This window comes from Anguilla anguilla, chromosome 1 (assembly GCF_013347855.1).
Source record: "Anguilla anguilla isolate fAngAng1 chromosome 1, fAngAng1.pri, whole genome shotgun sequence".
Taxonomy (NCBI): Eukaryota; Metazoa; Chordata; class Actinopteri; order Anguilliformes; family Anguillidae; genus Anguilla; species Anguilla anguilla.
In genome coordinates, this window is record NC_049201.1 from 77,052,186 (window position 1) to 77,078,352 (window position 26,167).

At 37.7% G+C, this 26,167-nt stretch overlaps 2 protein-coding genes across 2 annotated transcripts in view; both read right to left on the bottom strand.

The window, feature by feature from the left end:
- Nucleotides 1-22,429, bottom strand: part of LOC118227633 (nuclear GTPase SLIP-GC-like) — a 103,831-nt gene extending 81,402 nt beyond the window's left edge. Inside the window, exon 1 of the mRNA XM_035418388.1 lies at nucleotides 22,363-22,429. The gene's annotated coding sequence lies outside the window, so the exon portion shown is untranslated. The remainder of the gene's footprint in view (nucleotides 1-22,362) is intronic.
- On the bottom strand, nucleotides 1,619-26,167 carry LOC118227677 (nuclear GTPase SLIP-GC-like). The gene is made up of 20 exons (XM_035418438.1): nucleotides 26,128-26,167; nucleotides 18,379-18,879; nucleotides 16,148-16,225; nucleotides 15,721-15,840; nucleotides 15,134-15,242; nucleotides 13,133-13,355; nucleotides 12,680-12,898; nucleotides 12,330-12,521; nucleotides 11,953-12,131; nucleotides 11,809-11,857; nucleotides 11,628-11,726; nucleotides 10,618-10,738; nucleotides 10,371-10,504; nucleotides 9,773-9,952; nucleotides 4,931-5,085; nucleotides 3,920-4,058; nucleotides 3,712-3,820; nucleotides 3,462-3,595; nucleotides 3,085-3,175; nucleotides 1,619-1,851 (listed from the first exon to the last, which is right to left on the bottom strand). The coding sequence occupies exons 2-20, from the start codon at nucleotides 18,836-18,838 to the stop codon at nucleotides 1,769-1,771; spliced, it is 2,874 nt and encodes a 957-aa protein (XP_035274329.1). The 5' UTR covers nucleotides 18,839-18,879; nucleotides 26,128-26,167; the 3' UTR covers nucleotides 1,619-1,768.

Sequence of the window (26,167 nt, forward strand, 5' to 3'; positions counted from 1 at the left end):
GAGAAATAAGACAAAATGTATTAATAAACACCACCCAGAACTTTGGTTGGTCATTAAATTGTTTGTTGGTCAATGTAGCAAGTTTGATTAATTAAAGATAACCTTGTTTTAAGAAACAGAATTGTAGGAAACTAATCTGAAGGAAAGGATAAGAAACGTTTGCAGTTCTCCAAATAAATCGAAGTCTATCCTGAGCTGAGAAAAGGCACACTTTATTAAAGAAGACAGAAAAAAAGGAAGAGAAATAACAGTGTTGGGAGAAGCATCATCAGTTGTATAACATTCAGTGAAGATTCTAAAGACTTCTTGGTGTCGATGAATTCTTTACACCAGTGCATGAGATAGATAAGTTACACAACTTTGCCCAAGGGATTGATTAGTGTCGTTGGGAGAGGGAAAGGTTCCCTGTTGCCAAGCAACCCAAGCTTGTGGCCAGGCAACATGGGCTCCTGTCATAACTGGGTCAGGGATGCCACAGAGAGAATAGGATATGTTTGTGACATCAGGCGTCTCCCTCCCTGCCTACTGTCAGTCCCAGAACAAACTTTCTTTGTACATTCAACATGCCCTGGCTTCTCTAAATTATAAGTGAATCAGACTGAAGTTCAAGTAACAATTTAGCTATTTTAAAGATTGAAGTGATTCAACTGGAAAACGACAAATCACACACAGTACAGAATAATTCCCTTCTTATACTGGGTACATTCTACTTTATGGATGATTATTGATATGATTACATAATGTAAAAAATTGCTGAATGGAAAAAGTAAACACACAATATTATGGTTATACCCCCAAGAGCCCCAGTTTCCCACTACAAATCCCACACAAAGAAGTCATCACACACTGAAATATTATGATTAGCCTACATTGTCATACACCAAACTAAACAAATAGTTATTTTTTAAACTACTTTCATTAAGCCGCCACTGAAAATAAGTGCAGAAAATCAGTTTTCTGTTTAAAATTACGAAAAAATGTATATGAATTAATATGAAACTGTTTAAGGAACATTTTTGCTTTACTCTACTGAACTGAACTGATGAGTTCACTTGACTGTAGTTATTCAACACAAACAGCATTGGTTCTGTGTGTTCATTTCAGACCACTTTTCCCCCAAACTGAGAGATGGAAATTTCTGACCTTGTAGCACAGCGAAGCAGTGAATGAATTAAAAGAGCACATGCATCCCCCCTCCCCCTGCACCTGCCATTTATTATGTTCAGAATTGCTATCAGAATCAAGTAGGTAACATACCGTAGGTAACTAGCTAGCAAGATAAGCACTTGGCACTAAAATACATAGCTATGGTTATATATGTAGCTATACATACTGTGCATGACTTAGGAGTAAAAGATTTCAAGAGGGCCAGTTAAACTGTCAAATCTCTCTCAACTGATCAAATGTCAGAATTCAGTATTCAACATTGAACTTTCATTAAAATGTATTAAAGAAAACCCTGTTGATTTATCAAATTATTGTCTAGTTTTTAAAGCTGAATGAATTATTAGTCAAGCCCAGTGGTGTGGTGATTCTTCAGGGAATATCTGTACACATGTTGACAAACAAAATAGTCATATGTAACTTTTAAAATACATGTTTCACAGCACCCTCTGGGTGTAGGGTTGCAAAGGATTGTTCATTTATTTTAATTAATTCCCATATATTCCCATTAATTCCCACAGAAAGTTTCCACCCTGAATATTCATGAAATTTTGCAACCTTATTTGGATGAGACAGGTTGCCATGGTGATCTCAGCTGGATCCGTCATCCGCTTTCGGTGAGTTCAAAAATCTTCATGTCTAAAGAATCACAGCTTCGCTTCATTGTCTCCATTTCTTCTGAAACATCTGGAATGAAGAACAAATCACATCGTTTGAGATACATGCAGGCAGATATGCCATTCTAAACAAACCACAGCACATACGACAGCTACTGCAGGTCTTTAGATGACCAAAGATTTTCCTGCACATAGGTGGGTTATTGACCAGGGTGACTGCCATGTAATGCAACACCATACCTGTGAAAATGAACTAACCTGTATTTCCTGACAAAATAAGCAACCTGAAGTATCGTACAGCAAGTCAGAGAACAGCATTGGTCAGCGGGATGGTCTTGGACTGTTTGAATCTGCTGTGAGTGGTGATGATGTTGGTCCACAAAAATGTGCATGGTATGGGAACACACAGGTCCAAAAGAGATCCAGACAGAGAATCTGCCACTTACTGTATGACTTGCTTCTAAAAGGTCTGAACAGACTCTGGGGCATTTTTGACAGATTGAAGCAATGCTTCTTAATAATGACAATCAAGACTGAACACAATTAAAAATTGCAATGTGAAACTAAGAGCAAGTGGTCCAAGAAAAAAAACATATTCCTCATTAGAATTTTATTTATTTTATTTTTTTTTGAAAAATAACGAAACTTAAACTTTTAAGATGGTTCTTAAGATGCATCACAGCTAACGTGCACAATTTAAACAAGCATTTCTCAAAACACCTTCTTGTTGTTACCTTTTACTTACAAATATTGTACCAAGTTGTTTAGTGAAGGAAATGCAATATTTAATATTACATATTTAAGTCCATTTACTGTCACCTAACAAACTATTTTGGTATATTTGGTGCATTCCCTTGTCTGTGTTGGTTGAGCATTGTCTGTATTTTGTTAACAGATATTACACCAACAAACCCAGTATATTTATGTAGCGGAACTCTTAGCAATTAGCAATCATCCATAAGAAAACGAGCTTGGTTTCAGGTGACATTGTCTAAGTAAATGATGGGAGTTGAACAATCAAGTATGAAAGATGTCAGACATAGACAACTTACAGACACCTAAACATCACGCAGGGAGGAAAGCTTAATTAATGAATCAGTATCCTGCAACACGGAACTGAAATATATACTCATTAAATTTATCAGATGTCATAACCAAGGAGCGACTGCATGGCCCAGCCACCTCTCAACCCAAAGGAGGGCAGGAATAATTAGGACATATCGTAATCTGCTGGTTCAGTATACGGTGTACAGAGTGTCCTTTGACATCCTCCTGCAGTCTAAAAGTGGTTTCCACTGGTTACCTGGGAGGCCAGTGAGGTCTTCTGGGATCTGGTTTAAAGCCAGCCTCAAGGAGGTCGTCATCTGTGTCTTAATTTCTGTCACAAGGTATTCCTGTGTAAAGAAAAAAATCTATGTTGTCATGCAAATTGCAGAACATTTTAAACAGGAAAAGCAAGCATTACTAGGTTGGGGTGATCTTCTTAATCAAAGTAAAAACATGTATTTGGCTCAGGCCGAAATATGTGGCCTGTAGCTTATACAAACTATGGAAGTAAAAGTGGTGATGCCTTGCTAGCATTATACTGTAAACATCTAATTAACTGCCCCCCCCCCCCCCCCCCCTTTGGATAATTAAGTTTTTCATAAAGGCAAGTAGAATTTTCAAGTGAAAACTAACCTGCAGACTACTGAATTGCTCCAGCATCTTCTTCATGGCCTCACGGAACATGCCATTTTTGGATCTCTCAATTGCATCTTTCAGGTTCTCTTGAATCTTAGAGAAAGAAGACGGTCCATCGATGCCAGTGCATTCTGAAAATAAATTTGACACAATCTTGGATTAATTTCTATTAATAACAGTATTTAACATGTTAACTGATAAAAATGGAATTACTTAATTCCCAAATGTCTACTATTCAGATGCCAACCTTTATATGTTTCCATCATGGTATTACGGATTGAATCAGTGAGGGAATTGTAGATCAGCTTCTTTTCCTTTAGGATTTTCTTTTCCAAATTCTTGTGTACTTTTCTTTGCTAGATAACATGGAAGATGGATCAGTTCATTTGTGGAATGTAAAAAAGAGACCAGCTGCATATCTCCAGTAGAGGCTTTAAAAAGGGGTTCTTTCTCACCTCTGTTCTAATGTACACCAGACGCAGGTATTTTCCTTTATTCTTTCTGTTATCTTTCAGAAGATCATTTTTGATGAAGGCCTCTTGAAAACTTTCGAAGTGCGCAATGATTGATTTTCTGGAACCTCTACCTCTAGTGCTTTAGAGACAATTTAAAATGATTTGTTGGTGTTACTCTGAAGAGATACTTCGAAATATCAAATACAGAAATATGGTGCTGTTCAGTGGTATGTTCTGCTAATAAATAGGTTTTCCATGTACTAGTGCTCCCCACAGTCTGTTGTTGAACCCTGACTGTACTGTTTATGGCTGACAGCTGAAGTTTCCCATAAAGAATGGGCTATAGTCAGCAGGGTTGTCCCTGTGTGATCACACAAGCAACTCCTGGTTAACTGGGAATCTGGGGCTGGTTGCACCAGCTGTGCACTAGTAAGAACTAAGCCAAGCTGTAATGCAAATCTCTACTAAGTTACAACTTGCTCACTACTAAAATAAACCATGTTGCACCACACAACATAGTTAGAATGTCATCCTATGTCGGAATAACAACATAATTCATAGCATTTCGATCGCAGACCGATTCGAATATAGGGAAAAATTCTTTGAAAACTATGAACCTCTTCTCACCAACATCCTGGACATAACTGGGTTTAAAACATGACTGTAAACCCCTTAGTTTGGTAGAAAAAGGAATTCGTTTTGCTATTATCATCTATGGGGAAATTAAGAGGTACAGTGCACTGGATGTCATATTTGTTGCTGCAGATTTAGCAATAGAAGCAAGCGGTTGTGTTCGTTCTGTTTCATAGAGTTGAATCAACATCAGCGTAATTTTGTGAAACTGTACATTACATCATGAAGAGCTTGTGCCCTACTAAGTTTTGTGTTAAGGACATGTGGTGCAACCAAATTTAGAAGCTGACTATGATTGGTCACTCTGAATAATAAGATATAGGCACAATATTGGTTGCAATAAACAAAACACAAGATTGATGAACGCAAAAGACACACCCAAACGTTGTCAGGAAGACGTCATTCATCTCTTTGTACATGGGTTCTGACAGAGTGTAGTTCAGATCAACTACCACTCCATTGCCAGATCGACAATAGCCATCATTTCTACACAAGGCTTTGAGCGTCTTGTGGTAGCCTCTGTTATCACGTTCCTGTACAAAAACAGAAATACAAATGAAAATCATGTATGGAAAGCAATTTATGCAGCAGGCATCCCTTTTTCACTGTTACATATCTTCTTCAAGTTACATGAGGTTTACAAGAGACTTCAGCTGAGCACAGTAAGATTATTCGCCAGCACATTCTTTAAAGTTCATTGTAAAATCTGGTCTTTTTGATAAACGTTTTTAGTCTTTTTGCTAAACGTCTAGTTTTTTGCATCAAAAGTAATTGCCATTGTAATGGGACAAGGCATGTATAGTCCACGCGTTGTGCTTACCCCCATCCACCCCCACGGTCAGCAGAAACTGCTCCCCACACCACCCTCCCCCAGTCTGCAATCTCGCCTAGAGCACTAGAAACATGAGGGCCATAGCAGTAAAACAGAGGCTTTTATCTAATCAAAGAGCTTTGTTGCGTGGGCTAGCCTGCACTGGAGAAAATGCTCTGCAATGCTTTTAAGAAGCGCTGCTGCTGTAAAATGGGTTGTAGGCAGAACAAGATTTAAATTATTAAAAAACATACTCAAGTAACCACAAGGACAAAATAGTTTGTCATCATGTAGATAAAATTGTAAAATGTCCCACCACTAGTTTTCAGTATTTAGTAAAAACTCATTTGACAGTTCTTTCTTAGATTGAATAACTAACATTTAAAAAGGCTATTTCTAAATAATGAGGATGTGTTGGGGCATGTGAAGGGTGAGGATATATACTTGCTAAAACTGTATTTTTTTTCTTTGCAGCGTATTTGTATTAGTTATTGTTTGGCCTACCATGAAACCATGGTTACCATACCAGGGATGGACAAATCTTAAATTCATATGGCTGGGGTAGGGATAGGCATTCTGTTTCATACTGATTCTGCTTAACCAAGTAGTCTAAAAAAATTAAGTAAAAAAACTGATGTAAATTAGGTTACATTGTTTATTAATACAAAATGCCACCAACATTACATTACAGGCATTCTTATCCAGAGCGACTTACACAACTTTTTTTTTTTTTACATAGCATTTTTACATTGTATCCATTTATACAGCTGGATATATACTGAAGCATTTTAGGTTAAGTACCTTGCTTAAGGGTACAACGGCAGTGTCCTACCCGGGAATCAAACCTGCGACCTTTCGGTTACAAGTCCAGTTCCTTACCCACTGTGCTACACTCCGTCCGTGTAGCACAGTGTATACACTGTGTATACACTTTCAAATATTATTTGTAAAAGTGTGGCTTGAAAACTTTTTTTTTATTATTTAAAAATAGTACCAAAAAACCTACATTGCAGCTGAAAGAATGACAGGACAGCAATACCGGAGAGACGTAATACTACCGGCATTCAATAAAGCTTAATGGCAGCATGTCTGTCACTAGCATTTTTGTCAAAAGCTCTTATCTTTTCAGCTCTTTGGCGGTCACGTCTTTGGCGAGGTGTGACATAGGAGGTGATATTTGTTTGCTTTGTTTGGCTAATGTCAGCTTCACTCTCCTCCAAAGATATGGTGACATGCCTAAGCTTTAATTGATTCCTCGTGGCATCTGTTCAATGATTAAAGCTAGACTCACTTGACATAGCCTGCTACGGCTGTAAATGGAGGAAGTTATGACAATTCAAAGGGCCCTGACTGACAGGTACCCTCTAGAAATATTAGAACATAGAATTTTCTGGGGCAGTGGAGCCAAATTTGAGATCTTTTCATGGGGCCCAAAATCCCTGGTGGCACCCTGGTAGTTGCAACTAACTCAACTACCCCATCCTTCTCTAAATCAAAGTAGTCCCATATGGAAGATGTTCTGTGACTAAATGCAATCGCTATAGTGACACTTTGTGAAATGAAATGCATATCAGTGTAAATGTGGTCCCACACCTTACTCTTGTGCTGTTTGGAAAACATTTTCTTCCACAATCTGAAATTTCTCTTTCACCTCAGAAAGAAATTTTTTGTGCCTCCTGTTGGCTGTAGGAATAATAAGATCCGATTTCTTAGAATAAGAATGCTTAAAACCATGTTTATTTTAATTTTATCAAAACTGGCAATTGTATAACTTTTCATTAAAATATCTTAAAAAATAAATAAATAAATAAATAAATAATTTCCCTTACTCCTCCATGGTTTCACTGATTTCCACCAACTGCGGCCAGAAGCTAGTATGGACCAAGTTCTTGAGTTCCTATACACAGATTTTTTAAACTTCCATTTTGAATATATTTGCCAATGAAGTTGAAAACAGGCATTCCCTAACCAAAAAAGTCTATAACTCCCTGAAAATTTGCTGAATTGTTATGAAGCTGAGGACAGATGTTAAGGACTGTTCGATTGTTTGCAACAGCAGCCCAACCCACACCCATAGGGGGCACTACAAATACCAAATTCTTTTTACTAAATTTAATTGCAGACATTGCTGCTGGGAGTGACGTGCGATATTTTACCTTAAATGATGAAAGTTGCAAAGCCTTGCTGCTGATTGGCTGCCTTGTCATCACCCAATAGATAAAAGTGGTAACGTTTTTTTCCGGAAGCATTTCACGCGGCCTCCGAAGTGTGCTTGTTTACTACCGTCACGTATAATTAAAGAGAAAAGGATGAAAAGAAAGGCAATAATCCACCAGACCTGGGTCAAATATGTATTTGTTTTGGATTTTCTACGCTTTGCTGATCTTGTCTGGTGTATTGGAACCAATGAAATACTCTCAAAAAGTGCAAACCCCGCCTTCTGGTCATATTGGCAGGCTCAATTACACCAGGCAAGATCAATAAAGCACAGAAAAGTATTTGAATACAAGACCAATATATGACCCAGGTCTGTAATCTACACCGTTATCGCGTTTGATAATTATTGTAACAGTATTTTGCCCAGGCCTTCTGGGACTTGGGCTATATCTGCCATTGCATAGATGGACAATACTTGTTGATATGATAAATTCATTGTTCTTTAGGTTTCAATCATATCAACTGCAAAACACGTTCGCATTAATTGGATAGTTAAGCTAATCCTTTGATACCCGGATCAAGCTCTTGTCCTGTTACAGTACCGCACAGGTGCTTGAGAAATTCTCTTCAGCACTTGTTAGTATGCAAGTGTGTGTTGTGGATGAGGAGAGGGGAGCAGCAAGTAAAAAAAGAAGTCATATATGTTTGACTGATAAAAATTCAGATGAATACCACAACTATTTTCAGCCAGCTGTGCAGGTGCAGATAGTGTGGGAGGAAAAAATGCAGGACCTCTTGGTGGCTTCGGCTGGTTGTTCGTTGGGCAGTAAGTGGTTGTCCAGGCTACCAGTTTGTTCATCCCTGTATGTTATTTTTCAGTATTTTGCATGATCTATTGTTTACTAAATTTTTGTTCTGAATAAAGAGGCATCATCTCTTACTGAATAGGTTAAAGATGAAAAAAAAAGCAATTTCCATTATTTACACAACAAATAGGTCTATTTGGATAAGTATAAAATGCACTGGCTTTAGCCTGGAGTCCAAAATGCATTAAACAAAAGACAATATTATAACAATTTTCTAATCATATCAAGCTAATCTTTTGGTCAAGTTAATCAAGTCAAAGCTAATTTTTAACTGGACAATATACGGGGTGCTGGAGTCCATCCTAGTGTGCATTGAGTGAGACACAGGAATGCAACCTGGACAGGCTTCCTGTCATGGTCCTGCGTTCCTGTCTGCGTTTTCCCTGTTGGGCCGCCAGATGGCGGCACTTCTGTTTTGTGTCCTGCTCCCCCGTGTTAATTGTATGATTGTTTCCAATTGTCTAATCATTGTTTTCTGGCTGTCTCGTTTTCCCTTCCCCTTCCGTGGCCTGATTGTTCATGGTGCCCTCCTGTGTCTCATCAGTGTGTTCTATTTAAGTTGCCCTCTTCCTTGACTCAGGTGCTGGATTCTTGCGGTTATGTTTGGTTGTTCTGTGCTCCCCTCCTCAAGTTCCTGCTCCATGCGTTCCTGTCTATGTTCTGGTTTTCCTTGTGTTTGTTTCCACTTGTGTTCTCTCCTGAATGTATGTATTCTGCCCGCTTCGGTCCTGCTTGTACCTTGTGTGTTTTCTGTCCGGCCAGTGCTCCGCCCTGCTTGTGTTCTGTTTTGGTTTTTTTTAGGTTCTTAAGTATCTTTTTGTGTTTGTGGTTTTGCCCCTCGTGGCCTTTTGTTTGTTCCCTGTTTATTTAGTAAAGTCTTTGTTTCCCTTCATTTGGAGTTTTGGTATTTTTGATCCCCCCACGCTTCCTGACACTTCCCATCTATCGCAAGGCACACACACCATTCACTCACCACAGCATTCATCACACACTCATACCTATGGGCAATTTAGAGTCTCCAGTTAGCCTACCTGCATGTGTTTGGACTGGGAGAGGAAACCAGAGTACCCAGAGGAAACCCACACGGACACGGAGAGAACATGCAAACTGTACACAGAAAGGCCCACGCCGGATTTGAACCTTCTTGCTGTGAGGTGACAATGGCTACCCACTGCACCACCATGCCACCCTTGACTTGAACTTGATACTTCAAAATGTTTATTGCATCTTAAGATGCCATTATTAAGGCTCTATAAATATTTATTAATACATTCATTCATTCATTCATTGCTGGCTAAAACGTTCGGTAGGCTTTCAATTTCCAGACAGATCCATATTTTACATTTTCCAGAGAAATACTGGCAGTTTCCAGCTAAAAGAACTCACTTTTTCCAGCACTTTCTCTTTGGCATTCCTCAGGCAGTGTTTCTCTGCTTCCTTTGCTCCCGTCAGCAGACGTTTCTGGAGGTCTGAGTGAGCTCTGCTCAGAACTGAATTCAGTGTAGTGCAAGTCTTATCCAGCTCCTTTTCAAGTCGGCTGAACTCCTGGGAATTTGAAGTCTGAGCCTGAAATAGGGCAGTACTTAAACTCAAACTTAGTACTCAAATAAAGTGTAACTTCTGATTTAAAAGTGAAATTTTTACTTAAACATGAACAATTGAATGAAATACCATCCAAATAATAACATTCTGTTGATAGCTAGATTAGAAAACATTTGTGTTTATATTTGATCCATTTCTAATTTTGTGAAATGGTGTACTAAAGTCACGGAAGCTGTGAAACTAGCTATCTGGATTTAGAATTTAGAAGCTAGCTGGCTGTACGCCAGAATTCATGCAGACTGTCTTTAATGTTCCATTTCGAACACAGCAGCTATATGAAACACAGTCAGCAATAAAATCATATGTGTTTTTAGTTCTTTATCATAGTATTTAATTTTTATAAATATGTTAAAATATATATATTGATGGAGTAAAAACACACCTTTGCACTGAGGGCATCCTGAGAAAAGTGAAGAAATGAAATAATTCCAGAAACCTCAGATACATAATCTTCCACTTCCTTCACGGACTGGGAGACATACAGTTTCTTAATGTGCTCCATCAGCAATGGCAATTCTTTGTAAATAGTAGATAAAACAGCTGGTTAGCACTTAAACCATTTATTTTATCTTCACATTTTGGTTAATTATATAGGCCTATGTTTTTTTTTGTTTGTTTGTTTGTTTTACCAGTTTCATTGCGATCCAGAACAGCTGGCTTGTTTCTTACAGTTTTCTTGTATTCTGTAGAACTCACAGTGAACACATCAAAGAAGCCGTCTGAATTCCATTCATCGCCAAGCAGAAATTTCTGAAATCAAATATTATAATTGTTATTCATACATAATTGTTAAAGATGGTTGTGATCTGTTACGTGCATTGTTGAGGAAGCTACTCATGTAATTATTTGTGGGGAAACATCGGCCGATATCACTGCTCATTCCTGTAGTTTGGTGCCTCTACTTTGATATGTTTTATATTCAACTGTTTAAAATCTTGCCATTCTAAATAATACCATTTGAATTACATAACTTTAAAGTAATTCAACAAAGTTTAAAATTTATTTTTTATGACATTTCTTCATATTCATCCAACTTAAAATGCATTTTTCCAACTGAAATTGTATACCTGAAAATTTTAAATAAAGAGCATTCCTCCTTCTACAGATGCATTTCTGAATATCGGTGTTTCCCTTAGAATTTTTTTCAAATCTTGTGGTATACACCGAAAAAAGCCCAAACAGATGCAGCATGCAGGGTTGCCTATTGGTATGGTCGGATGCAGCAGGAAGGCAGATTTATATTTGCATTCAGATTTCTGTTTGCTCTGTATATTCAGGACTTAAAACAAAATGATCACAAAGAGAGGAGAGCTTGATATGCTGCATGTATTGTATAAAAATAAGCTGTGTAATCTATGCCACATTAAAATGAAGACTCCACAATTGCATTCAGACCATCTTTAACATTTTATTACTGATTATATTATGAATATATATCACACAGGGTGGAGATTGCACCATTGATATGTAGGAAGTACTTTCCTCTAAACGTTGTAATTATTTTGCAATTTTGGATAGATTTTGGATAACATTGTCATAACCTTTTCATTATTTAATTGCTGTTAGTTTATGTTTATTTTGGTCTATGTAAGCAAGATGAAAATCAAATTTGAGTTAAAGCTACGACACTAAAACTCACCTTTGTTTTGTCTTTAAAGAGAGCAATGATTTTCTCTTTACATCTCTTATTACGGAACAGTACACAGGCTTGTTTTTCTCTTCTTTCATATTGAGGATCCTAAAAAATATGTATTAATGTTAAATGTCAAATATAATATATCTCCCATGAAGTATTCAATATTTATATTTCCTCTGCTTACCTGAGTATCACATTCTATTTCAAGATTTTCATCTGTGAGATGATGATTCCTGGTAAAATTAGAAAAGTCATTCAGAATTAAAAACATGGTCTGTATACAGCTGTAGTAAATATTTCTAAAGGAGTTAATAATGTAGCAGCTAACTCTCTGAACTCCTCGGGTTCAATGATATCTGTTTTGGTGCAGATGAAGGTGATGTTGTGACACTGTCCTCCTCCAGCAACGTGTCTCAGTGATTCATCAAAGATCTTGTCAGCAACCTCCTCAGACAGGGCACGGTTCGTCTCATTCACAATCCAGACAGAGGAGCACTGGCTGAGACACTGTGGGATTAAACATTATTTTTGTGAGTTTTAGCATTGCCCTTTGAAAGGGGAACGGGTTGGCAAGACCTGAATGTGTTCTTGTCTCCCTCTGTAAACTGACACAGTGCAGGGTCGATGGTATGGGCTCTTGAATACACCTGGACAATCAAAATAAACAGAATTAATCCAACAACAAATTAAAGCATGAAGCACTACCTCTTTCCACATCTCACTTCTGTGTTTACTGACGTCTCCGGCCCCAGGCAGGTCCACCAGCACAATCCTCTCCAGCAGAGCTGGAGACTGTGGCAAGGAGATGGTGACTTGCTTCACAAGAGGCCAGAACTGCTTCTCTGCTTCTGTATCACTCCGAATGTAGCATCCAATGTTTCGAGACAGTTCTTGGGCCTGCAGAGAGGTTTTAGGAGCATAAATATTCATTAAAATACACTGAAATATATCATTTTCATAAAAAGAGGAGAAATCAAAATAAGCAGATATTCTGTGAAAATATGGCCCTGTCCTTCACTCTGAGGAGAAGAAGTGTTACTGTACATGAGACTCACAGTGTCAAAATTCATAGTCTTCGTGCCAGTACCCAGAATCTTAGATAACACTTTTGACCCCGCCAATTCACTGTAACTTTTCTTCAGTCCCACTTCTCCATAAATGGCTTTGATCTTTTCTCTTGCCATTTTTAACATTTCATCATCTTCTGCAGTATTTTGTTGGCCATTGTCTTTTTCAAGTACTTCCACCAGGAATTGTAGTTCTGATTTCCAGTCCTGAAATAATTGCTTAATCATCAACATGTATTATCATGTAGTCTACATGTAAGAGTACATAAAGCATGATGGAGTTGATTTGTTTACAGTATTCGATCATGGTTGAGTTTCTATATTAGCCTTAATGTTAATGCTGTTAATTATATTTATTTATGTTTTGTAAATGTTGTGAGGAGTCGTGCGTGAGGATTGCAGCGCTATAATTAATTTTCTGTTTTGTGTTCATTTTCTTACCTCAGGGCTGATGAATTCAATATTAGCTTTGTATTTGCTGGATTCTGTATTGGCTTGCACATGCACAAAGACTGAAGTGCAGGCATGCAGGCTTCCTGAAGGCAGAATCTGGTCATTGACAAGTGCGTTGATCAATGAGGTCTTCCCTGCTCCCGTTTTCCCAAACAGTCCAATGTAAATTTTCTCTTTTCTGTCATATTCTTTTAAATAAAAGATCTTCTTCCTGCAGGATAAGGACAAACTTCTTCATTGGACAGATACTATAACTTTGGGCTCAATCAATTTTACTTGTGTTCACAAAAAATACTGAAGTTACAGACAGCATTGTTTACATGTAATCTAACTTTACCTGCCTAAAAAGCTATTTTTAAAAAATGAAGGAATTATGTGCCAGCCAAACAACTGCCACATTGGAGCCTGTCACAGAATTGTTACTTTTCTTATACTGAAGTTAAATGGTTCATCTTGTTTTGAAAAACAAAATAAAGTATTGTTGCCATTGAGAAGGAGCAGTAACAACCAAACTAGAAGAGTGCACTCAGTAGAGTGCAGACCTCCGCCAGGCAAAGCAGTTGTTGATCACTTGCGGCCCCTACCGGCCAGTTAGATATTAGATGTGGACAAAAACAAAAAACAAACAAACAAAAACACACGCGACCAAACACATAATCCCCTCCAGGCTCTGCCTGGCGTAGATAACAAGTTCAAAACTTGTGCTGTATATTGATCGCAGAATTACATTGACTTCATGTTTTGAACAAGAATTTTTGAACTGTTTACACATGTAATGAGTTCCAGATAAAAGCATAAATTGTTAGGGGGCCAGCTGAACGCTGTGGTGGATGGATGAACCTCACTGCCTTGGATAGAATCTGGACTGTGCCAGTGCTGACCGTGCTCCATAGTGGTTGCATAGCAATTCCACAGTTCATGTTTAATCACTATCTACACTGCCATGAAAAACTATTTACCTCTTTCTGATTTCCTCTTTTATTGCAAATTTGTCACACGGAATGTGAATGGTTTCAGATTTAAACTAAATGTGATATTAGACAATGGGAAAGTGAGTAAACGTGAAGCACATTAAAAAAAATTCTTTATTTATTTACTGAAAAAAGTTATAAAACACCCGTATCACGCCTGTCAAAAAGCAATTACCCACAAAAATTTTCAAACAACCAATTAACTGAAATTATTTGATAATTTGATTCAGCTGAACACAGCCAGGCATGATTGCAGCCAGCCCTGTTGAATCTACTGTAAACCTCATTCATATTGAACCTTACAATCAGAGTGAAGTAGTCACCACAAAGTTCCTACAACCACACTATCCCACGATCAATGAAGTTTCAGAAGAGATGAGAAAAAAAGTTACTGAAATATATCAGTCTGGAAAGGGTTACAAACCGATTTATCTCTAAATGGATTAAAGCAATTCTGCACAAAGGAAGGATGTCAATAGACTGATATCAAATTATAGGAAGTGTTTGTTTTCAGTTATTGCTGCGTGGTGCAGCCAGTTATAAATGTTAAGGGGGCAATTTCTTTTTCACAAGAGAGATGTGGGTGTTTGATAATTTCTTTTCATTAAATAAATGAAACAATATAAGAATGTGTTATGTGTTTACTCAGGTTCCTTTTGTGTAATATTTTGTTTTGTCGAAAGACTTAAAACCATTCAGTGTAATAAATATGCAATAACAGAAAACATCAGGAAGGGAGCAAATAATTTTTCACAGCACTGTAGGTGCTTGCACTGGTTGCTCAGGTGACCATGGACTGCATGGTAAGCCACCTACGAAAGGTCGTCCTCCGACTGTAATCTGAGTTTAGCTTCAGTCTGGTGTGAAAAGCAGTAACTGGTGACACCATCTGCAGTTGCAGATAATTGGACATTCCAAATTTAGATGGGAATTAGATATACAGCCTCACATTGCGTGTTGAATTTATCTATTAAAAATAAAAAGGGATATATTGTTTGATAACAAAAGAACTTATTACTTTAGGTCATCCAAAAATTGCAGGCTCTGTTCCTCTCTGCAGGAAACATCTTTGAGTTTGGCATAAACCTCAGACATGGTTTGTTTCCCATCTTCTAATGCATCTTCGCCTGTTAAGATACAGTGGGAATCACTGTGAAAAACATGCATTATACAGTAGAATTTTACAGATAAAGGGAAAAAGAACAGTGTTCTGACAGTGAAGGGTTCTGGTGGTTCAGTACCGATATGGGCTACATTTTGCTGCCATGGGCTGGGAAATATTTGGAAAATAAATGAATTAGTCCTACACTACAGATTTCCCAATGTTTTATTTATTTATTTTTATCTCTCTTATTTAAACTCCAATATGAACAGGTACTCAGAATACACGCTTATGCTGGTAATCAATTTGCCAAAGCCTGTGAAAAATGAATGTTTGGGACATGTATGTTTTTTTAATCCAGTTTCAGCATATCGTCATTTTTTGATCTAGCTTAGTACCCTTGAATCTTATCGAATTAGCATTAATATAAGATATAAAGGCTGTCAATAGTCAAGTTCAATATGAGGTACTGTAGATTATAAGAGAAAAGGTGAGACACTCACATTTTAAGAGAAGTTCTTCCGTCTCATGTGAAAACACATTCTGTCCTTTATTTTTCAGCTTTCTCCTCTTTGATTTCAGATCATCGTTTCCACAGAGCTTTCGTTTACCTTTTTGAGGACCTGGAAAAGTGTGTGTGTTTGAAGTGGTGTATGAAAATGAGAATTTATGTATGTATGTTTATGAAAATGACTTCTGATCATATAACAGACACTTTACTATACATATATTCTCATAAACTAGTGGTGGGCACTGCAAACATTTGTAAGCGTTTACCACACAGAAATTAATTTACAGTATATTAGCAGGCTCTAAAAAATCCAAGACTCTTAAGAAACACAGGAAACAGTCTTCCCAGTATTCATAGTGACTTGCAATGTTACATATATATATATATCCTGTTTGAATGCCCCCAAAAACTTCACTCACATTTAATGGATTCTTCCACTTGTCTGTCAGCTGGTCCCTCTGATCTTTCCTCACTATCGCCCAATTGCTCCTGTCTTGCTTTAAGAGAAAATTGAAAGCTTTATTTCAGGCCTTGAAATAAAACATTTTTTTCATGGTAATATAAGTATGTTCATGAAACTGCTTTCAATTTGCTGTTTCACAGCTGCTTGATATTTTTCTGTCCATGCTGAATTCTTAACTGGTGAAAATTATGTTTAAAAAACACATTCAAATATTTAACTTACAGTAAGAGATAATGTTAGCTAGTCTTCACACTTTTCAGCAAATTCCAGCATTTTACTGGCAATTCTCTGTAGTTGTGGTGCCTTGCTAGTTCACTCTGTTAAGTCTACAGAATGTTATTTCATCATCGCTCTTTCCCCATTTTTACTTTTTAAAAATCCAGCACTAATACCAAATACAGTGGCCAGCATTTCACTTATCGTCACAGGCACTGTAATAGAATTATCACAAAGTACAGGGATTGAGAGGGACTGTATCTTATACTGGCCATGATGAAAGTGGCTGATAACAGTGAATAGGAATTCTAGTAAGATGACAGCCGTGTTCTTTTTATATCTTTGACAATACCCCTCAGCCCTCTTCATCAGTTTATGATGTTTCTGACAAAATGCCTTTGTTCCAACTCAAATTAATTCCTAGTAATTTCACAACAACACGATCATATTTTATTGCATAATAAATTTTCGAATGGCTTTGTCATTTCACAATGACATTTTTCTGAATGGCTTACTTCTGAATGTGCTTTTTTTCCAAACCTTTTTAGCTGGACCGCAACAGCGGGGTCAACCCTACAAATGCGAATGTCTGTGACTGAGTGACTGAGTGATCAAGTGCTGAGTGACTGAGTGATGAAGTTACACCATTGGTCGGCCGGTCCAGCCATATACTAGATATACTAAATAAATGGAATACAATGAAAATCATACAGAAGCTAGTTTTAACTAACCCTAACCCTAACCCTAACCCTAACCCTAACCCTAACTAGACAACATTAACTAGGAACATCTCTGATTAAGAACCTGTTGCTTGGTAGCTAGCCAGCTAGTGGGGCTAATGCCGCCATATAACCCACTCGAAGTTCCTGGCCAGTAGGGTTGATGAGCTGTGTCCTTGACTGTCTCCTTAAACACTGACAGAAGCTAGAACTAGTTAAGAATACTAGGTAAGAACACCTCCTATGAACAATCTACTGCTTGCTACCTAACGCTGTTAGCCACCCAATTCGCAGTTCCTGTATACGGCTTAGTCTTCTTGACTGTCTCTTGGAATGCTGAGAAAGTTAGAAAGCTAGTTTTATCTAGCAACTGGCAGTGGAAAATGTGCTTATTTTGGTCCAGGAGGCAAGCTTTTGCTTAACTTTTTTATTGCTCTTTTTGTTTTCACCCACATAGTTCAAACCAGATCTTCCCCCTGGCTAAAAACCCCTGAAAGTTGTTTACTTGTCATGTGTACAGAAAACATCTGCATCATACAATCAGGAGATGCATTGCTTTGCCCCTTCTAATCTGAATGTTATAACATTGCAGCACTGACAGGAGCATAGGTAGCAAACCAGAGTTGATTGATCTGCTCACAGATTCTAAGTAAGACCAAGTAATCCATCTCAAAAGATTACTGCTGTTGATTGACAGGATGTCTTACCATTTTGAAAATTCTCATTATGACATGAAAAAGGGAGTTTGGAAATAAAAACGCCATTCGGATGAGAAGCCAATCGGAAAAGTGCCATTAAAAAACAAAAAAAACCATTCAGAAACACAACATGTTATTATGAAATAAAATATGATTATGTTATTGTTAAAAGGACAGTCATAAGGTGAAAATTATTTATTTAATTATTTGCCTATTTATGTGTGTATATATATATATATATATATTTGTTTATATTTACCCATTTATTTTGGCACATTTAGTCCTCCATGCTTTTTTGACTATACCACTTGTAAGATTAAATTCTAATTGGTGAAATGTGATTTTTTAGAAGTGGCTAACATTGTTATAGTGGTATTTGTAGTCCATGTTGACATATGACTACTAACTCTTGGTTGTACCTGTTTCTTGGAAATAATTTACAAAGCATCCATTTTTGTACACATTTGTACAGTACCTACATTCAATTTTCTGGACAACCAAATCACTTTAGCCCTGCTTCACTAAATCATATGAATCCTATCTATTTTACTTACCACATTTATATGGCACCAGATTTAGTCCATGGTTTATTGTATCAAGCTCTCTGATCCAGTAGAGTTCCCTCTCATTTAGTGCTTTGGAACCATCGACCTGCTCAATTGGATATACAATCAGATGATCAAGACAATGGTCTTTGCTGTTGAAATGATCAGGGATTGGTCGATATTGGCGTTTTCTGATAGAACTTCTGTGATCTTTGAATCTTCTTTGGAGTGTGGTTGAAGTCTTCCCAACATACTGCACCAGGCATTTTTTACACCTGATGATGTAGATGACACTTGGTGTCTTGCATGTCAGATACTGTGTGATGTCGTATTGTTTTCCTGTAGTTGTGTTCTGAAATTTATCTGCGCCCTTCCATATATGCTCGCAGCAGATGCATCCCTGGAATTTACACGTGTCAATGCCCATACGAGTGCCTGCAGTCCTGGAAGAAGGACCTGCTTGAGCCATGGGAGCAGTCTCTGGAACAGTCTCTTCTGTCCTGTGTTTCTCTGAGGGGAAAATGGGGTGAAAGAAAATGATGTATGTGCGTACTTCCACATGGTGTTCGTTATGTGACTCACCTTTTTTTGTCTATTAAGTCTAAACTGTGAGCTAGTGACATTTCTTTAACGTAATTGACATTTGGAATATCTACATTTACTATGTTCCTGGAGTTTATAGTGTCAGTCTCCTTGATTTAATCAAAGAGATTCAGACAAACCAAATTTAATTTAATTAGCTTCTGCCAAATGCTCAAATTAGTGTAGGGAGATGGGGCCTTTGTTTAGGAATAAAATATCTTCAATCGAGAGAGTCTGTCTTCTTGTCCCCAACCTTAAAATCCTGACAATTTTAAACTTCATTTATGCATTTTTAAAGGATTAAGCAATTAAGTAATTTAATTTATGTTTTGTACTGTTGATGGTTTATATAGAAAATAATTTTTAGATAATAATGCATAGCAGACTTAGAAGTATTCTTAATCCAGCATGGTTTATTTAAATGTTCTTGAGTTAGGATAATATAGTCACTGGTCTTCAGTCATGATCTGGGTGAGTTGAATCAGGTCAGAATAGTGCAGTGCTAGAATAAAATCATGCTGTACCCTGACCCTATCACACTGTGGACCACTGCACACAATGCACAGTGTTACTTGCTAAACCAAAATATTGATTCTGTGATGACATATGAGTTTGTTTGCCAAATAGCAATAATGAGGCTTTGATGTCTATCTTTGTAGGTTGCAACATTAACGTAGCCGATAATGGATTGCACAGGTTGATTGCCATACTGTTACAGCTGTTGGATTACAACCTTTTTGAGAATGAACAAGGACGTTTTAAATCTTTGGAGCTCCATTTGGATATCATGGATATTATATCAACACAGTAAAAACCAATTAAACAGGCTCAACGTGTGAAATTCCTGTATGTAATAACGATGTGTATCTTGTTTGTGTTCAAGTCCGTGACCCAAGGTCAGTATTGTACTAAATAGTGTTTATTGCGGTGCCACCTGAATAATTATTTAGCATGACTTAAAAAACTTATGTTAAATGGGAGTCGCTCCAATTTGTGACCGAATACATACTTTGAATACATGTATCAAAATGTGATTTTTTTCCAGTTTTTTATTTTTCTGCTTCATACGAAATCAGTTACAAAATGAGGTATCGCTTGATGAGGTTGAGTAAATATTTCTGCAGATAAAACTGTTTGAATATTGTCTTTTTGCAAAGCACACATTTTGTTGTGGATTTCATTCTTTCTTATAAAATATACCCTCAAACGACAAACAATTTTAAGCAATTTTCTTATTTTTGTATCCCCTTACCCAGTGCTTGCTATGAATTAGAATATTTTTGATTAAGATAGTGTTTAAACCATAATTTCATGAAAATATTAAAAAATACATATTTCAGGTTTAACCATTTATTTAGCTTTAATCCCTGAACTTTTTTCTTTTTTTTTTGGCCTGACTCCCCATTATCATGTAACTTCACAAAACTGATAACTGCTCTCCCTATTGAAATATAACAACAATACTTCGAAGAGTGCCCATAAGTTTTGATAGCCCAGGGTTCCCACTCATCCTGGAAAACCTGGATATTTATCGACTCGTTTTCCAGTCATGGAAAACGCCTGGGAAATGAGAAAATTTACAAAATGTCCTGGAAATATTTGTGAGGTACTAAACACAAGCTACTAAACAGTATATTTAGTATTTTTCTCCGCTTTTCTCATTTTTATTAGCTGCTGAGAGTACATGGCAGCACAAAGTTCTGAATGGTTATGGTACTTGCACATTGCACCCCCCTCCCCCCCCCCACCCCAAGTCCACCACCCATGTTTCATGTCTGTAAGTCTAAGTCATGGAAATTGTCCTTGAAAAGTCCGGGGAAATGATTTCCTAAAATGAGTGGGAACCCTGTCGCCCCCAAAACAAAAGGTATTTACTTCCTACCAGGCAACATCCCCAAATACCTTGAATATGAATGCTTTGAGAAAAATGGCTGCCCCCCTATCTATCATCCATCCATCCATCCATTCATTATCTGTACCTGCTTATTCCTGGTCAGGGTCAGCGGGGGTGCTGGAATCTCATTGTGCCTTGGGCGAGATGCAGGAATACACCCTGCAGTTTGTCAGTCCATCGCAGGGCACACACATCATTTACACACACTCATACCTATGGGCAATTTAGAATCTCCAAGTAGCCTAAACTGCATGTCTTTGGACTGTGGGAGGAAACCAGCGTACCTGGAGGAAACCCACCCTATCTGTAATGTGACAGTGAAATAGCAGTGAAGTGACCTAAGTTGGTCAGCTGGATGGGGGAAAACTCTGGAATACTGAGGCTGAGTCTTGCGTAAATGGAGGGATATAAAATAGAAGCTTGTTCAAGCAAGAGGTTGATTAGGTGACTACTGTGCAGCCATCTGTCATAAAAATCTATCAATGAATAACAAAAAGAAATATTGTCCGGCCGGTCTTGTCCCCCCTGGCTCGGAGCTCCAGCCCTAGACCAGCTAGACCAGCTGGGCACCCCCGCCTCCTGCCACTGTTGACTTTCCATAACAAACCGGTGCCTGCCCGCGGCAGAAGGGTTCCCCCTCTGAGTCCGGTTCTGCTCAAGGTTTCTTCCTGCTATCAGTCAGAGAGTTTTTCCTTGCCACTGTTGCGCTAGGCTTACTCTTTGGGGGGCCGATTCTCTGTAAAGCTGCTTTGTGACAAAGCTCCTTTGTTTAAAAGCACTATACAAATAAAATTGATTGATTGATTGATTGATTGGAAATCATACTTTATCAGTCACTTTATCAGTCACAATAAAATACAGTAAGATACTACATATTTGACTTTGTTGAGACAGGAAGTATGTTGATTATGTGATTTTAAACCTGATAGCCAGATAGGTTTGATTAACACTTAATAGATTAACAGTTAATAGATCATTAGTAAGGCATTTGCTCAGTATCTACTCACAACTAATAAATAATTATTCCTACATTTATAAACATCTGTAAATGTATTAATTAAAATTGTTATTTAATTAATGTAGTTAAGCATTATTTCCCAACATATTTCACAGTAATTGTTACCGAATTATTAATTGTTATCGAAGTTCATGCATAACTGTTATTAATATTCAAGCATAATTTTCTAAACACTATAATATAAATTGAAAAATTGCTTATTAAACAAACAATAAAAATGTTATTTCAGAGCACAGCTTTCACAACACATCTCAGTTTGGTTAAAAACGAGAATATTTAGTGTGTAGTTCAGCATACTCTATGTTCAGCACTGCAGGCAAAGTTTCTTATGTCTGCCAATTCATTTTACAAAAATATTCTTATTCTGCCACGGGCCAACAGACGTGTAAATAAAGAGCCTAGCACTGTATGAACAGAATTGAAGACACTTAACCAGTTGCGATGATATACAGTGTGCTAATTAAATATACAGTAAATATTTGACCGTTGATGGACTCACCAGCGTTTCAATGAAGGGACAAAATCATGTAATCTTCACTTGTTGTTTTTCAAGCCTTCTAATAATTTTGAAAGGAAGTTGCTCTCTTTTATCATCTACTTTCTGTTCCTTAGGTTTTGTTTTCTACAGTACACCCCGCCCAGCTGTATCATTTTACTGTGACATCACAGTAAAATATATTTGTTGCCAGTGTTTGTTTAAACAAATCGTTTTCTGATATGCCCTTAAGTAAGGGACTGATCTGCTGTTGGGCTGACAGATGGCTTGATAATGTTTTATGGAATTACATTTTTCCTCTGCCAGAATTGTTTTGATTGGTTTGAGTGAAGGTCTTAAGGGGCATGGGTCATGAAGGAAATATTGTTACACACTTGAGGGCTACTGGAGATTAGCTGCAAACTAATGACCACACTTTTAAAATGTGTGTCTGGGAACTGAGGAAAATTGAAACAAGTGTGTTATGTATATGGGTTGTGTTTTATCACTTGTGAGTAAATAATGAGAAAATGCCTTTCCAATGATCTCTTAACCCTCCTATTATGTTTGGGGTCAATTTGACCCTGTTCAATGTCTACTAATGCTAAAAACATGGTTAACATAATTTTTTCAGGTAGATTTTTTGTGACTATTCCTAATTTTATGGGGAGAACATGGTAAAGATAAAATTGAGCTACCACATTGTGACCCTCCTGTCATCTCTCAACCTACAAGAATTTACACATTCACTTCCAAAAATGGAAAACTGTTTTCCTGGGGTCAGATTGACCGACAAGTTTTTAGTGTGCATTACAATTCGATGCTGGATTTATTCTGAAATCCAAGCATGAAACATAATTCCCATTGATCACAGGCAGAAAGCGCCATTTAGCGGCCCGGATGTATAAGGTTATTGTCCTACAGTGAAATGAAATGAGCTGACGTTACGTATTCAAAATGAAATATTTGCAATGCAAATAAAAAAAATATATAGGGGTAGCCACCTCTTTATAACACGAATTCCAACCTTTAACACAAACACTGAATTTAAAGAAAAAAATTTAGTTGAAAGTTTATCAGTCTACCATTGGATGGATGGAATTAACTTAATTCGCTCAAATGAAACTAGCCGGCATCATGATGGATGGCCACTGTTTAACGTAGCGCAACCGCACAGGAGCTATTCGTCTAGATGATGATGTATAGATGAATGACACTGAACTACAAGCAGTCCAATGCAATCTGATGCTCTATTCAAAAATGAGAGGGCTATTTTCCAAGAAATAGAGCGTTCTATTCCTATACGAATTTACGAACGGGAAAACTGTCAGTTGACCTAAACTGGCTGATAAAAATGGACGAAATAAAAAGATTATCAATATTTATGATTGAAAACAATGTAGCGCCTCTTGTGCAAGAAATTGTGGACGGTGATGAAAGTGAGGATGGTGATGCTGATACAGCTAGAGTAATGTAAGTTGGAAATATCCTATTTGTGACAATTGCAGCTAGTTAGCTAAACAATTTAACATTATATTAAATTTCGTGAGCTAGCCTATCAAACGTCTAACTTTAGGTTTAGAGACTATAGATCTGCGCTCTGCTGCTCCGTCTCCTGATACAAGGTGCCCAGAGTACGCTCTGGACGCTCCGAGAGGGCGGTGCTCTGAATACCATTCCAACAGCGCCCAGAATTTACGAACAGCCCAGTAATGTTATGGAGTGCGCTCTGCCGCGAGCTTATTTGCGAACGCACCCTACATCATACTTTGTATGAATTCGGTGGTTGCCTGTCGGGTTTCCTTAAGTTGTTGATCAAAGAACCACTGTGTTGAGTAAAGATTTTGTAGTAACGACAAGATCATCCACTTCACCACCCACCCACGCACACACACAAGCAACGACGGTGATCAGATGAGCAAGTCGGCTATCTGGGCGTTGTACAATATCTTTGCCGCGCCAAGTTATTTTTAGACAATTTCACGACTTTTATTATATACACCTCGGAAAAAAAACCGAGGTCCTGACCTCGGTGACCTCAATGGTGGGTACGGCCATGTGTGCAATGACGTTTTGAGGGGCGGAGGCACGGCCATTGCTCCTGATATTTTGCGAGGAACTTCTGGGGGATATGGACTCGCTTCTTTTAGCAGGTCTGCTGCTCTCTCTCTCTCCTTGTTAGCATCCTCGTCGTCTGACGTCATGATTATTTTCTAACTGCAAGGCTGGTCGGGTGACTGGCTGCAATAATAGGAATTATTTGCTACGTTAGCAGTCTACAGTCAAACGCCTTTGCAATGGTCACTTTGTTCCAACAGAGCGTGTGCGATTCAGTTTGAACAGGGAGTCCCCGTAGCGTTTGAGTTACTGCAGCTAAATTACTCCATCGGTTATTCGCACGTCTCCTAATGAGGCTAAATATACACACTATATAAACTAATTTATCTCATTATGATATACCCCTTGAAATGTCTCATCATCTCGTAAAGTTACCGAACATGTTTTAACGTTTTAACATGTTAACATTACGGTCACATTTTTGTGCTTGATTATTACTCCCCACTTCCCATTTTAGCAATGCAGCGTTACGCCTCGGTGGATAATAAAGTACCGCTGCGTATCAGTGGACGTTGAGTGAGTAGGAGTCGGGGAGGGGTTACAGAACCACAACCACAAGGTCGTAGCATCTGGTTCAATCCGAGGGATGTAGTTTAAATACCGAATACATGTACGGTATTGTTTTGTGTTAATTGATTGTTTTCCGTAGTTAAATTACAATAATATATATATATATATTTGCGTAGTTTCAGCTGGCATTTCGTACCTGCGTACTTTGACCAAGAATTGCGTGGTTGGTACACAAAATGCGTGCAGGTTGGCAGGTCTGTTATTGCCTTTGCCCTTCTAGTTTTTTGCCCCATGATTTTGTATTTCTGAATATTTGCTCTCGTATTGGATTCTCGCCTAGGCCATCTGCTTTGTTTGCTGATTTGATTTAGTGTTTGACTGTATGCTTATGGAAGTAAATCTGTCTCACCAGATTTTGAAATTTAAAAGCCTTTGAATTTCTAGCACTGAATTTTTTTGCATTGAAATTATGCATCTAAATTTTTTTGAATTCAACTCTTCAAATTATCAGTAACTCATTTTCACTTTTATATTTCCATGTTCACAAATTAATAATCAAAAATTCAAATGTTAAAAAATTCAAATAATATATATTCAAGTTGCTCAAGTGTAATGTACATATGTATAATATATACATATAATAAACAGTAAGGGTAGGTATGAATGTGCTAAGATATATACAGTATGAACAGCATTTACAGAATGAACAGTATGAACAGAGTGGTATGAATACGCTGAGATATATACAGTGTGAACACCAGTATGGACAGTAGGAAATGTGAATGCTAGGAAATGCAGAGTAACAGCTCGAGGTATGATAAGAATACGATGTACACTCTATAGATCAGATATAAACACTATAGACAGTAGTATAAATATGAATATGGCCAGCAGCCATACCACCACGCACTCTACTCCTGCTGACTGGCTGAAGCTAAGCAGGTGTGGGCTTGGTTAGTACTTGGATGGGAGACCACCAGGAAATACTGAGTTGCTGCTGGAAGTGGTGTTGGTGGGCCAGCAGGGGGCAGTCTTCCCTCTGGTCAAATAAACTTAAAAATAAAATTAAAAATAAATGCCCCAGTGCAGTGACGGGGACACTGTGCTGTAGGAGAGACGTTATGACGTCGGATGAGACGTTAAACTGAGGTTCTGACTCACTGTGGTCATTAAAGATCCCAAGACACTCGGGGATTAAAGT